The following is a 14,280-nucleotide window of genomic DNA, read 5'->3' as shown; positions in this document are numbered from 1 at the left end:
CATCACTTTAGGCTTCAAACCTAAGCCGTGATCAGCCAAAGGTCCCATTACATGGTCCACGTGCTGTTATTGAATTCAAATGTTCCAGTTTGGAAGACAAGGCAGAATGTAGAATTGGATCCTTCTCCAACCACCCAGCCTTCTCTCCTTTCCAGCATCCCATCTTCCCACTTATTCCGTGCCACGTGTCTTTCCCACTGGAAGCCTGCCCTGCCCAGCAGCTCTGTACCCTGTATTCAGCTCTGTATTTTCAATGGCAGGTGTTGCTTGCCCCATCTGAAAACTGCTTGTGACCCTCCTAGTGGGATTTGACCCACAGTTTGAGAAACGCTGCTCTATGCTTTTATTGCCCATAGATTTGCCATAGCCATTTTCCATTCACAATTTCCATATAAAATGTCAAATTAGAGATAATGTATGAAAGAGGTCAACTTCTTTGGGTTTTTACAATGACTGCCCAGGATGGGACACAATAGCAAACTGTTTGTGACGCTGCAGCGGATCAACAGGATGGGTTGATCCTGTGGCCTTTAAATAAGTAGTCACGTTCCCATGTAAAATATTATCAAAGCCACTTGCAATATGAATAAAAACTTCAAGCACAAATTAACCGACCTTGACTGTAAAAGGTCTGAAAACAAGAAAGCAGTGCAATTGTGATTTAAAAAATCACACGCTTCTCATAGTCACCCTTTTGGTAAATTAAAACTGGAGGCAACTTCACTCCTACATCTGAAAAGGTGTCTAAACAACTCTAACCTGTCAGAGTAAGGAATGGGGTTGTAGCTCAATGACAAAACAAATGCATTGCAGCTAAATAGATCAGTGGTCCATAAGGTGGCAACCTATGTGTTTAACTACGTGCCCCATGGTGAAGCTCACTCCCTCTTTCCGCATAAGTCACTTTGCTGGGTGTATCTCTACAATTGGAGGGGGCAAGATCAGAGCAATAAATTATGCCCACTCTCAGGGCAGCCTTCTCTGTGCACGTGTACTCTGGAATCACAGGAGTCTTCAAAGGTTTATTTCTTAGAGTACAGTAGCTGCATCACTTGGAATCAATGGCAAAACCAAAAATAGCCTACAGACCCAAGCCATTCACATCCTCACCTGAAAGGCTTGGACTGGTTGATATCCTAGGAGACTTGCCAAATAGTCTTGGCCGAGCTGCAGCGGGTCAGCAAACAGCAGGCAATAAAACACACTTAGAAAAATCCAGCCCGGACAAGCTGTACAGTAGTACAGACAATAAAACTGAACAGTGCCAGGCTGCACAGCAGTGGCGTAGCTAAGAGGGGTGGAGGGGCACATTGCCCCTTGTACCGTGCCTAGAGGGGATGTCACGGAGGCCTCCAAAAAGCACTTCAGGGTTTTGGCAAAAACCAGAAGTGCCTTTGGGTGGCCTCTAAGGTACCACCTCAAGACGTGGTACCCAGAAGGCACCCAGTGCCCCTGGGACTCAGAAGGCCTCCTGGAGGCCTCTGAAAGGCACTTGTTTTTTTGAAAATTGGAAGGAACTTTCTGAGACTTCTAAGACGTTGTATGGGTGCGGGGTGTTAAAAATTTTTGGAGAGGGTTGCTGTTTGTGGTATGGGGGGGGTGTTAAAATTTGTTGTCCCCCTGGGTGTCAGATGCCTTCGCTAAGCCACTGGAGCGCAGAAACCAGTTGCAGACCATTGCGCAAAATCACTAAGTGGATTTGCAGTAGTGAAAACATTCGATTCAGTGATGATAGGGTCCTGTTCCAAAACACATGAAAGCTGACCCAAACTAACATCCCTCCCTCTCTCTCTGATTAATTTCTCTAACTGCTGGGTGCCAGAACAAGCCAATGGCTTCAATTAGAGCGCAATGCAAGCTACTACAACATTTCCGTATGATGGGTGGCGTTACCAGGGTAACCTGTTTGGAAAAGATGGAAACAAATTGATCCTGCTTTTTGGGGGGGGGGGGTGGAATTAAGTATGGATAGAGCCATCAGCTAATTTGGTTCACAGTGAGCAATTGGTTGGTCACTGATTTCTAGGTGTTTGGGCGGCAATCGTGCAGTTACAGGGCTCTGCTATAACTTCCCATTCCCCTGTCATTATTGAGGTGTTCATTATACATTTATTAAACCTCTTTTCAAACCAAAAGCTATCAAAGTGACCGACAAAAAAATCAGCTTCCATTCTAATGTAAAATAAAAGCAAATAAAAATATACCCAGCGTGATCCAGCTTAAAAAACAAAACAAAACAAAACCCCAAACCAAACTGCAGTATAAGTAGGCGCTAAATGGTAGGAGGAAAGAAGTAACTTTGCAGAACCTCAATACATATTATTATTATTATTATTATTTCATTAATTATTAGCCAGATTGGCAAAGGGTTCAAATAAGCCCCCCCCCCCATTTAGGCTGTTCTGTACTGCTTTGTGAAGGTATTAACTGAGGTCCATGAGGCTGTTCTATCAGTTTCCCCCCCCTAAAAGGGACTCTCCTTCCTGGTGTAAAGTGTTTTTTTGTGCAAAATCCAACTCTCTCTTTCCTTCCTGGTGTAAAGCGTTCTTCATGCAAAATCCATCTCTCTCTCATTCTGTTGCACTTGAAGCATGTGCACTTGTTGTCTCAGGAAGTCCACTTCTTGCCTTACAGTAGGGTAACAGGGCAGCACAAACAGTCATTATTAATAATGGCAGTCATTTCAAGCATGCCAGGGTTATTTTATTTCTTAAAGAGCAAGTGCGTGTGGGGAGGGAGGAGGGTCTAATCTGGATCAGGTTCAGGGGAAGGGTAGAAGGGCCAATACCAAGATCCAACTGTATTGATTTTACTCGGCCCACTGGGTTCAGTGAGGCTGAGGAGGTAATCCTATCTTACTAACTGGAAGCAAACACCTCTATTAGGTTAAAGAGAGGCAACTCAGTGCCCAAGGTGAGACCAGTTCAACCAGGTTGCAAGTGTAGCATTTTCTATGCATGTCGGCCATTTACTTTCATGCAAGCCCAGATGCCAGTCCAGAAAGAGCAACAGGCTCTTTATCCCTGCTGTCAATGAGGAGAAGGAAGTTGAGGAAGCATTGGTCCCAATATTTTGACTCCTAGGTTTTAACCCTTCACATGATGCAAGGCACAGGCAAATGGGAGGCGGGGGGGCGGTGTTACATAAAGGCAGATTTTTGTCAAAGCCTCTTTGATGGTCACACAGGGAAGGAAGACATTAGAGTCCTTTGTCCCATTCAGCTGTAAGTCAACATTGCTGTCAGTTCAAAATAGGGGCCCTGTTAAGAATGAGCTGTCAAGCAGAGGATTAGATCAATCCAGCTCAAGCTTTGAAAAGCAGAATATCCAACTACGTAATGAAAATCAGCAATTGGAAAACACATCTACCGTCCACGTTAGTCTTTGGGACAAATAGTTACATTAATCACAGTGGTGTCATGCGCCGGGCAGGCAGGCAATGGCAACGCCACGAATACAGAAATCCCATCAAGGGTAAACTAACCTTCCTTTCCCTCCAAAGCTTTTATTTAATAGGAAGACATCAGCTCAGTTTGCTTTTTGGTTAAGAAAAAAAGGCAATAAAATTCTTGTTGTGATTTAAAGCTCCTAGGCTAGTGAGAATAATTTAAATGTCGTCACCATGACCAAAGAGATTTAGAGGAATAGATGAATCACAGTGCCTATAAATAGAACAATCCCACCTTCTGCAGTTTTTGCCTCTCAACATCCATGGAGGCCTGGACTGATTTGATTTCAAGACTGTGCTTCTTCACAAGGTCTTCCAGCCCTTTCACCAGCTGCTCTTTTAAACGCATTTTCTCCTCTTCCGATTCGTGTTTGAGTTTGCGAAGCTCTTCTTGGTGCTGCTGCTGGACAGTGTCTTTTTCCGAACCTGCAGTTTCCTGGGGCTACAAGATATAGTCACATCAGTGACGGTCACAAACCAATGAAAAAGTCAAACAGAACTTGGGGTTCCCAAAGTACATGCCGTGATGCCTAGGCTTAGGGTGTCATGGCAAACTCACAGGGGAGCTGAGGGATGTCCCTGGTGGCCCCTCCTACCTGTTCCCCTGGGTGCCACCATCTTGGATCTCATGAAATCTTGTTGCCATTTTGGATCTTGCACACCATTTTGGATCTCATGAAATTTTGCAAGCTCTGAGTGGCACCATCAAATCTTGAGAGATTTTGGCGCCACCATCTTGGATCTCAATTAGGTTTTTGCAAGGTCCAAGATGGCAGTGTCCAGCCGGGAAGAAGAGGCTGCGGGGCACTGTGACCTTGAAATGACCTTGAGTTAACTCAAGTACTGTACTAAAACAATACATGTCTACAAATGTTAAGGTGTAAGTTGATCATCACTGCCTGGGTTAAATGTCCAAACAAAACAGAGATGTATCCAGAGATGACCCTACAGCTAGAGCAACCATTAAAACAACAGTACACATTGCTGATGTGAATGTCAGCAGCATGTTGGACTGCCTCAAGCTTCTCCGTGGTGTGCTAAAGCTCCATGGGTCTCAAAGTGAGAATTTTGGCAGCCAGAGAACCTTACTCATTATCCCACCATGGCAGCTAGCCAGAAGAGGGAAACAAAGGAGTCCATTATCTGCTGCATTCAGCACCACCAATGCAACTATGAAGAGGAGGTATCACAGCTTACTCAGCACTTGTCACAAAGATGGAACCAACAGGAGTTTCACCCAGGCTACAAAGGTTCAAAATTTTGAGAAATATGTAATTTGAGTAACAACCAAGCTACTCTCGGGCTACTGGCATCATTCGAATGCAACTGTCCTTTTAATCTGCCTGCTCATTTATCTTCCCAATACATCTGCTCACTGCACATAGCTGTGCCTCTAGACCACCAGGTTTCATAACCTGGAATTTTTTTAACATGGAGAATTCAAATAATGCAATTCCCATCTACATTTTATTAGAACTGTGCAATGTGGTTCTCCCTGCCTGTCCCCCTCCCCAGATCTGAATTGGCTCTGGATTAAGAGCAGAAATATACTGCTTCTGGAGCTCTGGGGTATCAAAACACCCCAGATGAGCGCAGTAAAGCCCACTTCCAGCAAACATATGTATAGTTGCCACTCTCCTATGATTGTTATCATGCCATCCTGTTAACATATGCAAGTTCCACCCATGTGTGTAGGACAGATTTCAGTTATGTACTTTGCTAGTGACACACTCCCTACAGGATGGCCACCAACAGAGTAGTACATGGCCATGAGATCCAGCCTAGCCATGCAATGGAAGTTGCTTATGTTGAATGGAATGGCATGGAGCAAGCACGCCCCTGACAACAACAAATGAATCTGGTCTGATAGGACAATGTCTTCTTCATGGTGGTTAACCTAGATCCTCTCCTGGGGAATCTGCTGCTTGGACTATGCCTGCATAAGTAGGAAGTATATAGGAAGGGATACCATCAGTGAATGAAATGGAAACAGAAAGAATGACTTAGGGCACAATCCTAACCCCTTATGTCAGTGCTTTCCAGCACTGGCATAGTGGTGCCAGTGGGACGTGTGCTTTATCCTGCAGTTGGATGTCATTCACAGAGGCCTCCTCAAAGTAAGGGAATGTTTATTCCTTTACCTCAGAACTGCATTGCCCTTATGTCAGTGCTGAAAAGCACTGACACAAGTGGTTAGGATTGCACCCTTAAATGCTTTACAGTCCAATCCTATGCATGTCTACTCAGAAGTAAGTTCCTTTATAGTCAATGGGGCTTACACCCAGGAAAGCGTGAACAGGACTGCTGCCTTAGAGTTGTTTTGCTATATCACCAACATCATGCAGAACTTCATCTGCACAAAGCAGAGAAAAATGACATTTACGTACCTGTGAGTCTCCACCATTTTGGTCTCCTTGGCTCTGCTTGGTGGAAAATGCCTGCTGGAGAATTTGATTCTTCATTTCATCCACTTCATTTCCTGCTTTGGTTTTGGAATCCAATGCCATTTCCATTGCTTCTGTGAATTCCACATAATATACATTATGCTTTGACATGCTCACATGTGTAATTAAGATGACAAATGGTCATCTGAAGGGTCAAACTACACTTTTTTTTTTTAAATAAAAAGTGGGCTATAGAAGTGGGCTTAATGAAGGAGACCAGAAGCAGTCATTTTATTTCTAAAAATTAGAAATACATGGCCTTCAATCTGGCTGTAGAATGTGGCATATGGCGAAGATACTTCCCCTGTGCTGTCTTCATTGTCAAAATTGCCCTTGAACTGGTAATTTGCTCCACAAAGTAGTCAGAAAAGTATTAACACCACCCCTTGCTCCATGCCACACGCCATTCCGCCTTGTGGCTAATTTTTAGAGATACAGTCAATTTTTGGTACCCACACCCTCTGTTCCTGCGGATTAACTTATCCACAGGAATAAAGTGTGCAACTTACCTTTTGCCATTCACATTAATAACATCAGAAGAGCTCTGCTGGACCAAACCAAGGGCCCATCTAGTCCAGCTTCCTGTATCTCACAACGGCCCACCACATGCCTCGGTGAGCACATAAGAAAACTGCATCCTGTTGTGACTTCCTGCACCAGGCATTTGGTGAACAATCTGTTCTTGCAGCTATCTGTAGCCATTCCAACGCTATATGGGCCATTCCAAAGCTATCCCAGCGCCTGTGGTGGCCATTTTGAATCTTGCGGGAGCCAATGAAAGCTACCCAGGCCATTCTGAAACCATTTGCTGCCATTCTGAAGTTATCTGGATCATTCTGAAGGCATTTATGCCAACTTGATTTCCCCAAACCCTATTGATCCCAAAGGATCAATGATTCCATATCTGAGAATTTGGTATCTGCTGGGTTTTCCAGGAACCTAACCCCCACAGATACAGAGAATTGCTTCTAGATAAGGATTGCTTCTAGTCCACTTCCACATTAAGCTAGTCATCTAAAGATTTACTGTCACGTACACTATGGCCCTAATAAGTGTTTTACATTTTCAGGAGTCCGAAGCACTTTGCAAACATTATCACAGTATCATTACAACAGCCTGGTTTGGTAAGGAGACAACAATACTTCTGTTGCAGATGGGGACAGAAGGTAAAAGTGATTTGCCTACAACAACACTACTGAGTTCTCAGCTAAAGTGAGGCTTGAACTGGAGAATTCCCAGTTGCTATGCTACGCCAACCCCTGAGAATTGCACTAATTAACATATTACCTGTTTTATGCAATATTTCATTTTCTTGCAACAAGAGTCTCTCTTTGGCTATCACCAACTCCTCCTCCAGTGTTTTCACCAAATTTTTACATGCCGTATTCACTTGTTGGGCCTCCTTGAGCTGTATTTCCAGGTCCTGCAATCATATTTTATGTCTTAGATTGTTGTCTTATTTGTCTTAGCTTTATTTGTTTGACAGTATGTATAATGCTCTAACTAAGCAAATCATAATGATGATGGTGAACCTCTTTAAAAGCCAAGCTAAGCAGGCTCAATGCTTGTTTGCTGTAGTATGTACAACTCAGTCACGTACTTACAGTGTACTTTGTAGGAAGTGGTTGTAGATCAGTAGGTAATAACTATGTGCCCAAAACTAACAACATCTGTGCCACAGTGATTTTCAATCATTTTGATACATTATTTTTTAAAAGGCACCTGTCATGGCCTTCAGTGGATACCCAACAACCTGCAAACTTGATGACATTTTCATGGGATGGTGTTGGTTCCAGCCCCAAGTTTCTACCCTAAATTCTGAACCTATAATTCTTAACCATGTGAAGTTTCCCGTCAACATTAATGGTAGATTTACCTGGTGGCTACTTGCTTTACCTGAGTAATTCGTGCAGGAATTGGGTCTTGTTACCATGCCTCTACATTATCTCGAGCATCGTCGATTCCATGGAAAGGAAGATGCAGAGAGGCAACTCATGAGAGAATGTTGTCAATGACAGCAGGGTGGCTCCATTCTCAGAATCCCCGCAGGTACTGAAAGCTGTGTGAATTCACGAATTTGGGCCACCTGGACCTTCCAAATGAGACCAGAACGAGGTTCCAGTCACGTCTGGAGTCCTTCTGAGGCCCGCAGATGCCTGGTGCGGCGACATGAGGGTCTCAGAAAGCCTCCCAGATGTCTTCAGCGGGGTTCGGCCATGGGTTCGGAACCTGCGAATTATTAAATACATGGATTCCAAATCCACAGATATGGAGGGCCCATTGGAGTTCGAAAACAGAGGATACAATCTTTCAAGACATTTCTTGTCTTTTGAAATGAAGACTTGTGTAAGGGTTCAAATTTCAGCAAAGCTTGTACAGGAGGACTTCCTGAGTTATTGTACCTAAGGTCTTGCAATTTCTATCCTTGTGAATCCATGCAATGCCTTCAACTCAATCTCAATTACAGATCCTGCTAACCAATTACACTGCATTCTGGCAGCTGACCAAGGATGTTGCTTTGTGTTTGTGCAACTGCCTTAGTCAAAGGCTCAGACCATTAGAAACTCATGGCCTAGCAGCAATTGCTAGAAGATGCCAATTGCTTGAACAGTTCTTTGTATAGGGGTTATAGATACATACATAGATTCATATTCATTTGTGCAATCATGACTGTCCTTTTCAAGCACTAATAGCAGCTCGGCACAAAAGTATACAAAAGGCATATAACTGGTTTATTAACCTTTTTACAATTACAGACACTCCCCCACGGATTACCCAATATGTCAGCATACCTCTTGGCCAGACTGTTGAAATCATCATCATCACTAAGTCCTACTAGGTACCAATATGACTTAAAAAGAGGTCCACAGTTTGCTTCTACTTTACATATGGATAGCTAGAAATAGAACACCTCAATTCATATTGATACTGCTGATAGTTAAAAAAAAAAAATTGTTAGATTTTAGACTGTTAATTGTTCAGAGATTGAGTCCCATACCCCCATCATTTTGTTCCCTTACCCCCAAGGCAATGGTTCTCCCTGGTTAAAAATCCCTGCTTTAGAGTGCTCAGAGAGCTTTGCAGGCATTATCTTAGGAAGCATTGCAACATATTGTGGGGTGGGCAGGGGGTTGAGAAATTAATGACTTGGCTAACTTGCATGTTCATAGCTGAAGAGAGATTTGAATTAGGGATTTCCGAGCTGACACTTCACCATTTCATACTTAGCTATTCATAATAATTAATAATTTACACCAATAAGCTGTTTTTTCGGTCAAGTTGCTCAGACCATCCCATATCCATGCATGGGAGATATGGGATGGGGGAAATCACAGATGAAACATTAGTCCTCTTAATCTCCTGGGTTTAATATATATTTTATAACTTGGCTGTAAGAATTAATTAATGATCAGAGTGATCTGATCTTTTTTACTCTCTTTTATGCTTTTATGCTTCTTTACTTCTGGGGAATAAAATCTCACAGTACTGAAGGAAACTTCTGCCAACTGAGCAAACCTGCCCTAAGCCAAAGACACTTCCATGAGAAATGTGTAATGCATGCCGGAGAATGACTGCTTTCTTTTGACAATCTGCATCCCCCCAAATTCAAACAAAATGATAAGCTTCTAATTATTTCAGACATGTCAAGTCAATTTCCTCTATCGGAACCCTGGCTGCTGCAACACCATAATCTTCCTATCATAATCAGTTCTATGTTACATTTTTCCCAGCAAATACGGGAATCGGTAACAAACACAGGAGGCAGTGCATGTGACATGCCCATCAGCCAGCCAATTTTTAACAAAATGATGGACAGATTGAGGAAAAAAAAAAACCCTCATGTCTGCATAATTAGTGTGTTTGGAAGCACAAACTGTATACCATTAGTAAATTAGCAAAATGTCCATTCATTATGGCAGCTGGGCTGTGTGCACAATGCAAGACAGAACATAAAGGGATGAATACAGTGGGCTTAGTATCTGAGAATCTGAATATCCGTGGATGCTGAGCCTGTGGCTAGAGGGTCTCAGAGGACTTCACGTCTAGGACATCCAGGAGGTCTTCCAAGGCATAGGGAGGCAATGTGCGGATTTCATATTCACGGAATTTGGAATCCGTAGGGGGTCCTGGAACAGATCCCTTATGGATACCAAAGGCCAGTTGCATATTCTTACATGGATGCAGCAATGGCATTAAAAAAATGATTCAGTAAATTTATGGAGAATTGGTCTACAAACAGCTATTAGGTATGATAGCTCCCCATTCGTGCCTCTGGTGAGCCCTGTCACTGAGAACCGTGGCTGCCCTGTTTGCACAGCCAATTCTATTTCTTGGCCATGTCAGAGCATACTGGAAAGCGGGGAGAGTCGGGGACACAATGTCGGGAAATAGCTCTTTCAGATTTATATGCTTGCTAATAACTTGATGACTCAAGATGCGGAGCAAGTAAGCTCTTAATCGCTTGCTAACTTTATGGGCGAAGGGCATAGCAGAGCCTCACTTTCTACCTGCATCTTCTCCTTCAGCTTCTGGGAATGCTTCCTGAGTTCGCCGATCCGTTGGCCTTTCACCTCCAGGTCCGCCTCCAGCTTCTTCATCTGCTGCCGCGAAGCTGCTTCATGGGCCTCTTGGCTCCTCCTTTGCTCCGCCTCCCGTTGCTGCCATTCGCGGCACGCTTCGGCCACTGCTTGCTGCATGACCTTCTTCCAGGTTTCTTTTTCTCTCTCGTGAAAGGCCTGGAGTTGGCTGGCTTGCTCAGCATATTTGGCCAGTTTCTGGTTCTCTCGCTGCAGGTTCGCGGTCTCACATAGTGTATCCTGCATTTCTGTGCTGTATGGGTCACCTAACTTTCCCTTGTGATCCAGCTCCTCTCCTTCAAATGCCCAACGTTCATTTACAAGGCCATCCACCTCCTGGTTTGAAGTTTGAACTCTGTTTTCAAAGTCTGGTTTCACACGAAGCATCTCCTTGGGGAATTCGATTCTCTCATCTGCCTGCTGTGTTTCCGAGCCCAGTTCCCTCGCTTCTACTTGCTTCTTGCAGGCTGCAAATTCGGGTGGCGCCTCTTCTTTCAATCTCCTGTATTTTTCCAAAGTTTCTTCAAGGGTCTGAATATGCTTTCGGAGCGCCTGTTCCTCCTCCACTTTGTTCTTATATCGGAGGGCAGCTTCCTTTGTCTCGGCAAGGATGTGCTGAATCTCTTCTTGGTGGGCTTCCTCAAGAGCTTGAATGCTGGCCTCATGTTCATCATTCTTTGTGTTCAGAGCATATATTACCTGTACCACAGGGAAAGAGTCAATAGGATAGGGGAAAAAAAACTGTTACTATATATTAGTAAAGATCCTATAGATTCCTACAGTTGGCCCTCCTAATCTGCGGGTTTGGCACCCGTGGATTTGACTCAATGTGGGTGCCGAACCAGCGTCTGGAGGGCCTCAAGTGCCTTTCAGTCACATCTAGGAGGTCATGTGAGGCCCTTCCACGGATGAAATTATCCTCAGAAATGGGGTTCCATGGGGGTGTTCTGGAAAGGATCCCCCACGGATTCTGAGAATTCATTGTAACCTTAAGCTTACTCTAGTTATGGCCAAAACAAATAACATCCAGGTCTTCTCTGACTCTTTTTCAAAGCTGCCTCAGACCTTCTATTTTAGTTTTACCAATGGTACTAGGGAGTGGGTTATTCAAACCTTTCCCCAGTGTGATTTCCCTCAATTTAAGCTCCCCCACCCCAAGCTATTCGCACCACGGGGAACACAAGAAGCCCCATCTAGCCTAGCAGCCTGTTTTCCACAGTGGCCACCAGAGGCCTCCTTTTTCATGCTGTCCCTTAAATTAAACGGAAGTGTCGCTATTCTGGGTTTGACATGAAACTGTGCAAGAAGCATGGTAAGAAGCCTTTTCTTTTCTAGAGCAGCACAGTAAAGGTGGCAACCATGGTGTCAACATGGGCTGCCACTTACCCCTGAACCTGCCTGTGTGACCTGCTTTGCTATGCAAAGGGAATGGATGAAAGTAGTGTAACTAGAGGGGGGGAAATGATATGTACTGCAGGTGCCCCTCCCACTATCTGTCGGGCAGCAATGACAGCACCCAGGTACTTGCAGAACCAAATGGCATCTCTTGCACATTGCTGTTGCTGCCTGGAATGGCTCTGACAGTGAATGGGAAGGGCTGCTTACATGGCGTGTTGCGGTGCCTGCAATACTTACCGTTCCGCCCCCTCTAGCTATGCTACTAGATACAGATGCCCAGGTTGCAGCTGCTGAACCAGGTCTCTACCCTCTGAGGTTGTAGAGGTGCACTGCAAACACTTCCCAGACTGTGCTCAACGTACTGTTACTGTTAGATTTCACATGCCAGTCATCCCATTAGGCAGAAGGAACAGACACGAAAATAAAAGCTATGCATATGTGAGCTCCCTGGTGATATTTAAAGACAGTAGCCTTATTAAAAATAACATGAGAGCTTCTGCTGTGTCTGGGAACATTCCAGAAAAAGATGCAGCAAATAGGATACAGCAATATATTCCGGGAAGTGAGCAAACAAATATCTCAAAGTCATTTGGGTTGTTACCTACAATTAGACATTTGTAAGAGTCAGTTTCATATTACTACTTGTGAGTTCTCCTGTGTCATAAACACTTTTTTTTTCAGCCAAAGAAAAATGACAGCCTGAACCCTTCCTTCTAAAGGAGCAATAACCAAACCTGGATCTGTGAATATTGCTTAATTATTCAACAACTGCAGTGACATGGCAGGAAATTGGATTAAATAATTCCATGCTTCACTAACTATCCATAATTGTGCAGGTAATATATCCCTTAATTGCTGGCTCTGGATACCACAGCAATTTAAAATGATTACTGGGATGTGAGGTTGCTGGATTCTGGGCCAAGGGTCCTCTGCTGAAGGTGGCCAGGTGCAAAAAGAGGATTGAGCTTCCATACCTTGACTAAGTGCAGAAGGGAAATTCAGCAAATACAGCTTTATTTTTAAAACCCTTCCATGATAAGTGTTATTATTAATAATACAGGCGTGCACCGCTTAACAACCGTTTGCTTAATGACGGACCGCATATATGACTGTGGTCAAAGCACAATTAAGATGCTCTTAATGAGGCAATCGCATCTCCCTTAGCCTGCAGCAGAGTGTCTGTTTACACATCAGAGAGGCTCTTAATGCAAAGAAGAGGCAATCTATCTCCATTAGCCTGTGTCTAGCAGGGAATGTCTGTTTACACAACAAAGGCAATAGATTGGACTGAATGTTCACTTAATGACCTAATTGCATAACAACAGGAATAGGAGAACATATCCCCGTTGTTAAGTGGTGCACACCTGTACTTATATCCTGCTTTAAAAAAAAATAGTTCACAAAGCAGTTTACACAGCAAAAGCAATCAATAAATGATTTTAGAAATAACAGTTGCCAAAATTTTCTCTTCTACTCAGCTGCGCAATGATCATCCTCCTTTGTATTCAACATGTGCCCTTGTAGAAGTTCTAGTCAGTTTCAGTGATTCAAACATTTTCTGCCCCAGATGCATAATCAGTGGCATAGCTGTGACACCACGACATTGTTTCTGGTTTCTCCTGGAAAAGGAAGATGTGGCGGCTTCATGATCTGGCTGCCTCCCTCTTTGGAGGCTCAACAAGTGCCTCCAAAGGAGGAGGAAGGGGGCAAAGGGCAGATCACATCACTGCCACTGCTTCTTAGGATTTCAGTTCCAATCAGGGATCACTTAGAAACACTAAGAGGTGGTGGCAGAGCGAGAAAGGAGGAGGCAAGGAAAGAGAATGAAGGAAGTGGCCTGCTGCTCCTTTCTCCTCCTTCCTTGAGCCACTGCCGCCTCTGAGTGTCCACAGCCTCTGCTGTGCTTAGAGGACCTTCCAAAGGCGAGGGGAATGGACTCGATCCACAGATAACTGAAACCACAAATATGGGATCCACAGATACAGTGGCCCCCCTGTATAAGTGAATAGTTGCCACTCACTCCTATAGAAAGCAATGTGTGGATGACACGTGTTCAATGCTGCCGTGGATGGAAAAACATGCCACCCCTTCTGACAGTGAATGATCCATTGACACTGATCTTAACACTGAGAGATCTGTTGAACTAGGGATTGAACCCGGTTCTTCAGAGCTTTGTGACCCCCTTCCAAGCTGCTCCTGACTCATAGCTTTAGAGTTCTGTATTTAATGAATTCTCACACTCCAATGCATACGACTGCAAACTCTGCAGTGAGGCCTGTTGTTTGTTAAGCTCTTGTTTGTTCCAGGAAGAGTTCTGTTTTGGTCCTGTTTTAGCAGCAACATAAAACACGGAGTTGATGGGGACGTGTGTTATGTGATTCCCAGGGAAATGTCTTGATTTACGCTTGCTGTAC

At 44.0% G+C, this 14,280-nt stretch overlaps 1 protein-coding gene across 1 annotated transcript in view; it reads right to left on the bottom strand.

The window, feature by feature from the left end:
- FAM184B (family with sequence similarity 184 member B) overlaps positions 1 to 14,280 on the bottom strand; it is a 60,824-nt gene that overhangs the window by 33,150 nt on the left and 13,394 nt on the right. The window contains exons 2-5 of the mRNA XM_066632928.1: positions 10,400 to 11,167; positions 7,179 to 7,314; positions 5,835 to 5,965; positions 3,683 to 3,889 (exon numbers count right to left, since the gene is read on the bottom strand). Of these exons, the coding sequence (XP_066489025.1) occupies positions 3,683 to 3,889; positions 5,835 to 5,965; positions 7,179 to 7,314; positions 10,400 to 11,167 (1,242 nt within the window). The remainder of the gene's footprint in view (positions 1 to 3,682; positions 3,890 to 5,834; positions 5,966 to 7,178; positions 7,315 to 10,399; positions 11,168 to 14,280) is intronic.

The sequence above is a fragment of the Tiliqua scincoides genome, chromosome 6 (genome assembly GCF_035046505.1).
Source record: "Tiliqua scincoides isolate rTilSci1 chromosome 6, rTilSci1.hap2, whole genome shotgun sequence".
NCBI classification, from domain to species: Eukaryota; Metazoa; Chordata; class Lepidosauria; order Squamata; family Scincidae; genus Tiliqua; species Tiliqua scincoides.
Note: the sequence above shows the minus strand (reverse complement) of the source record. Positions and strands in the feature narration are given on the sequence as shown.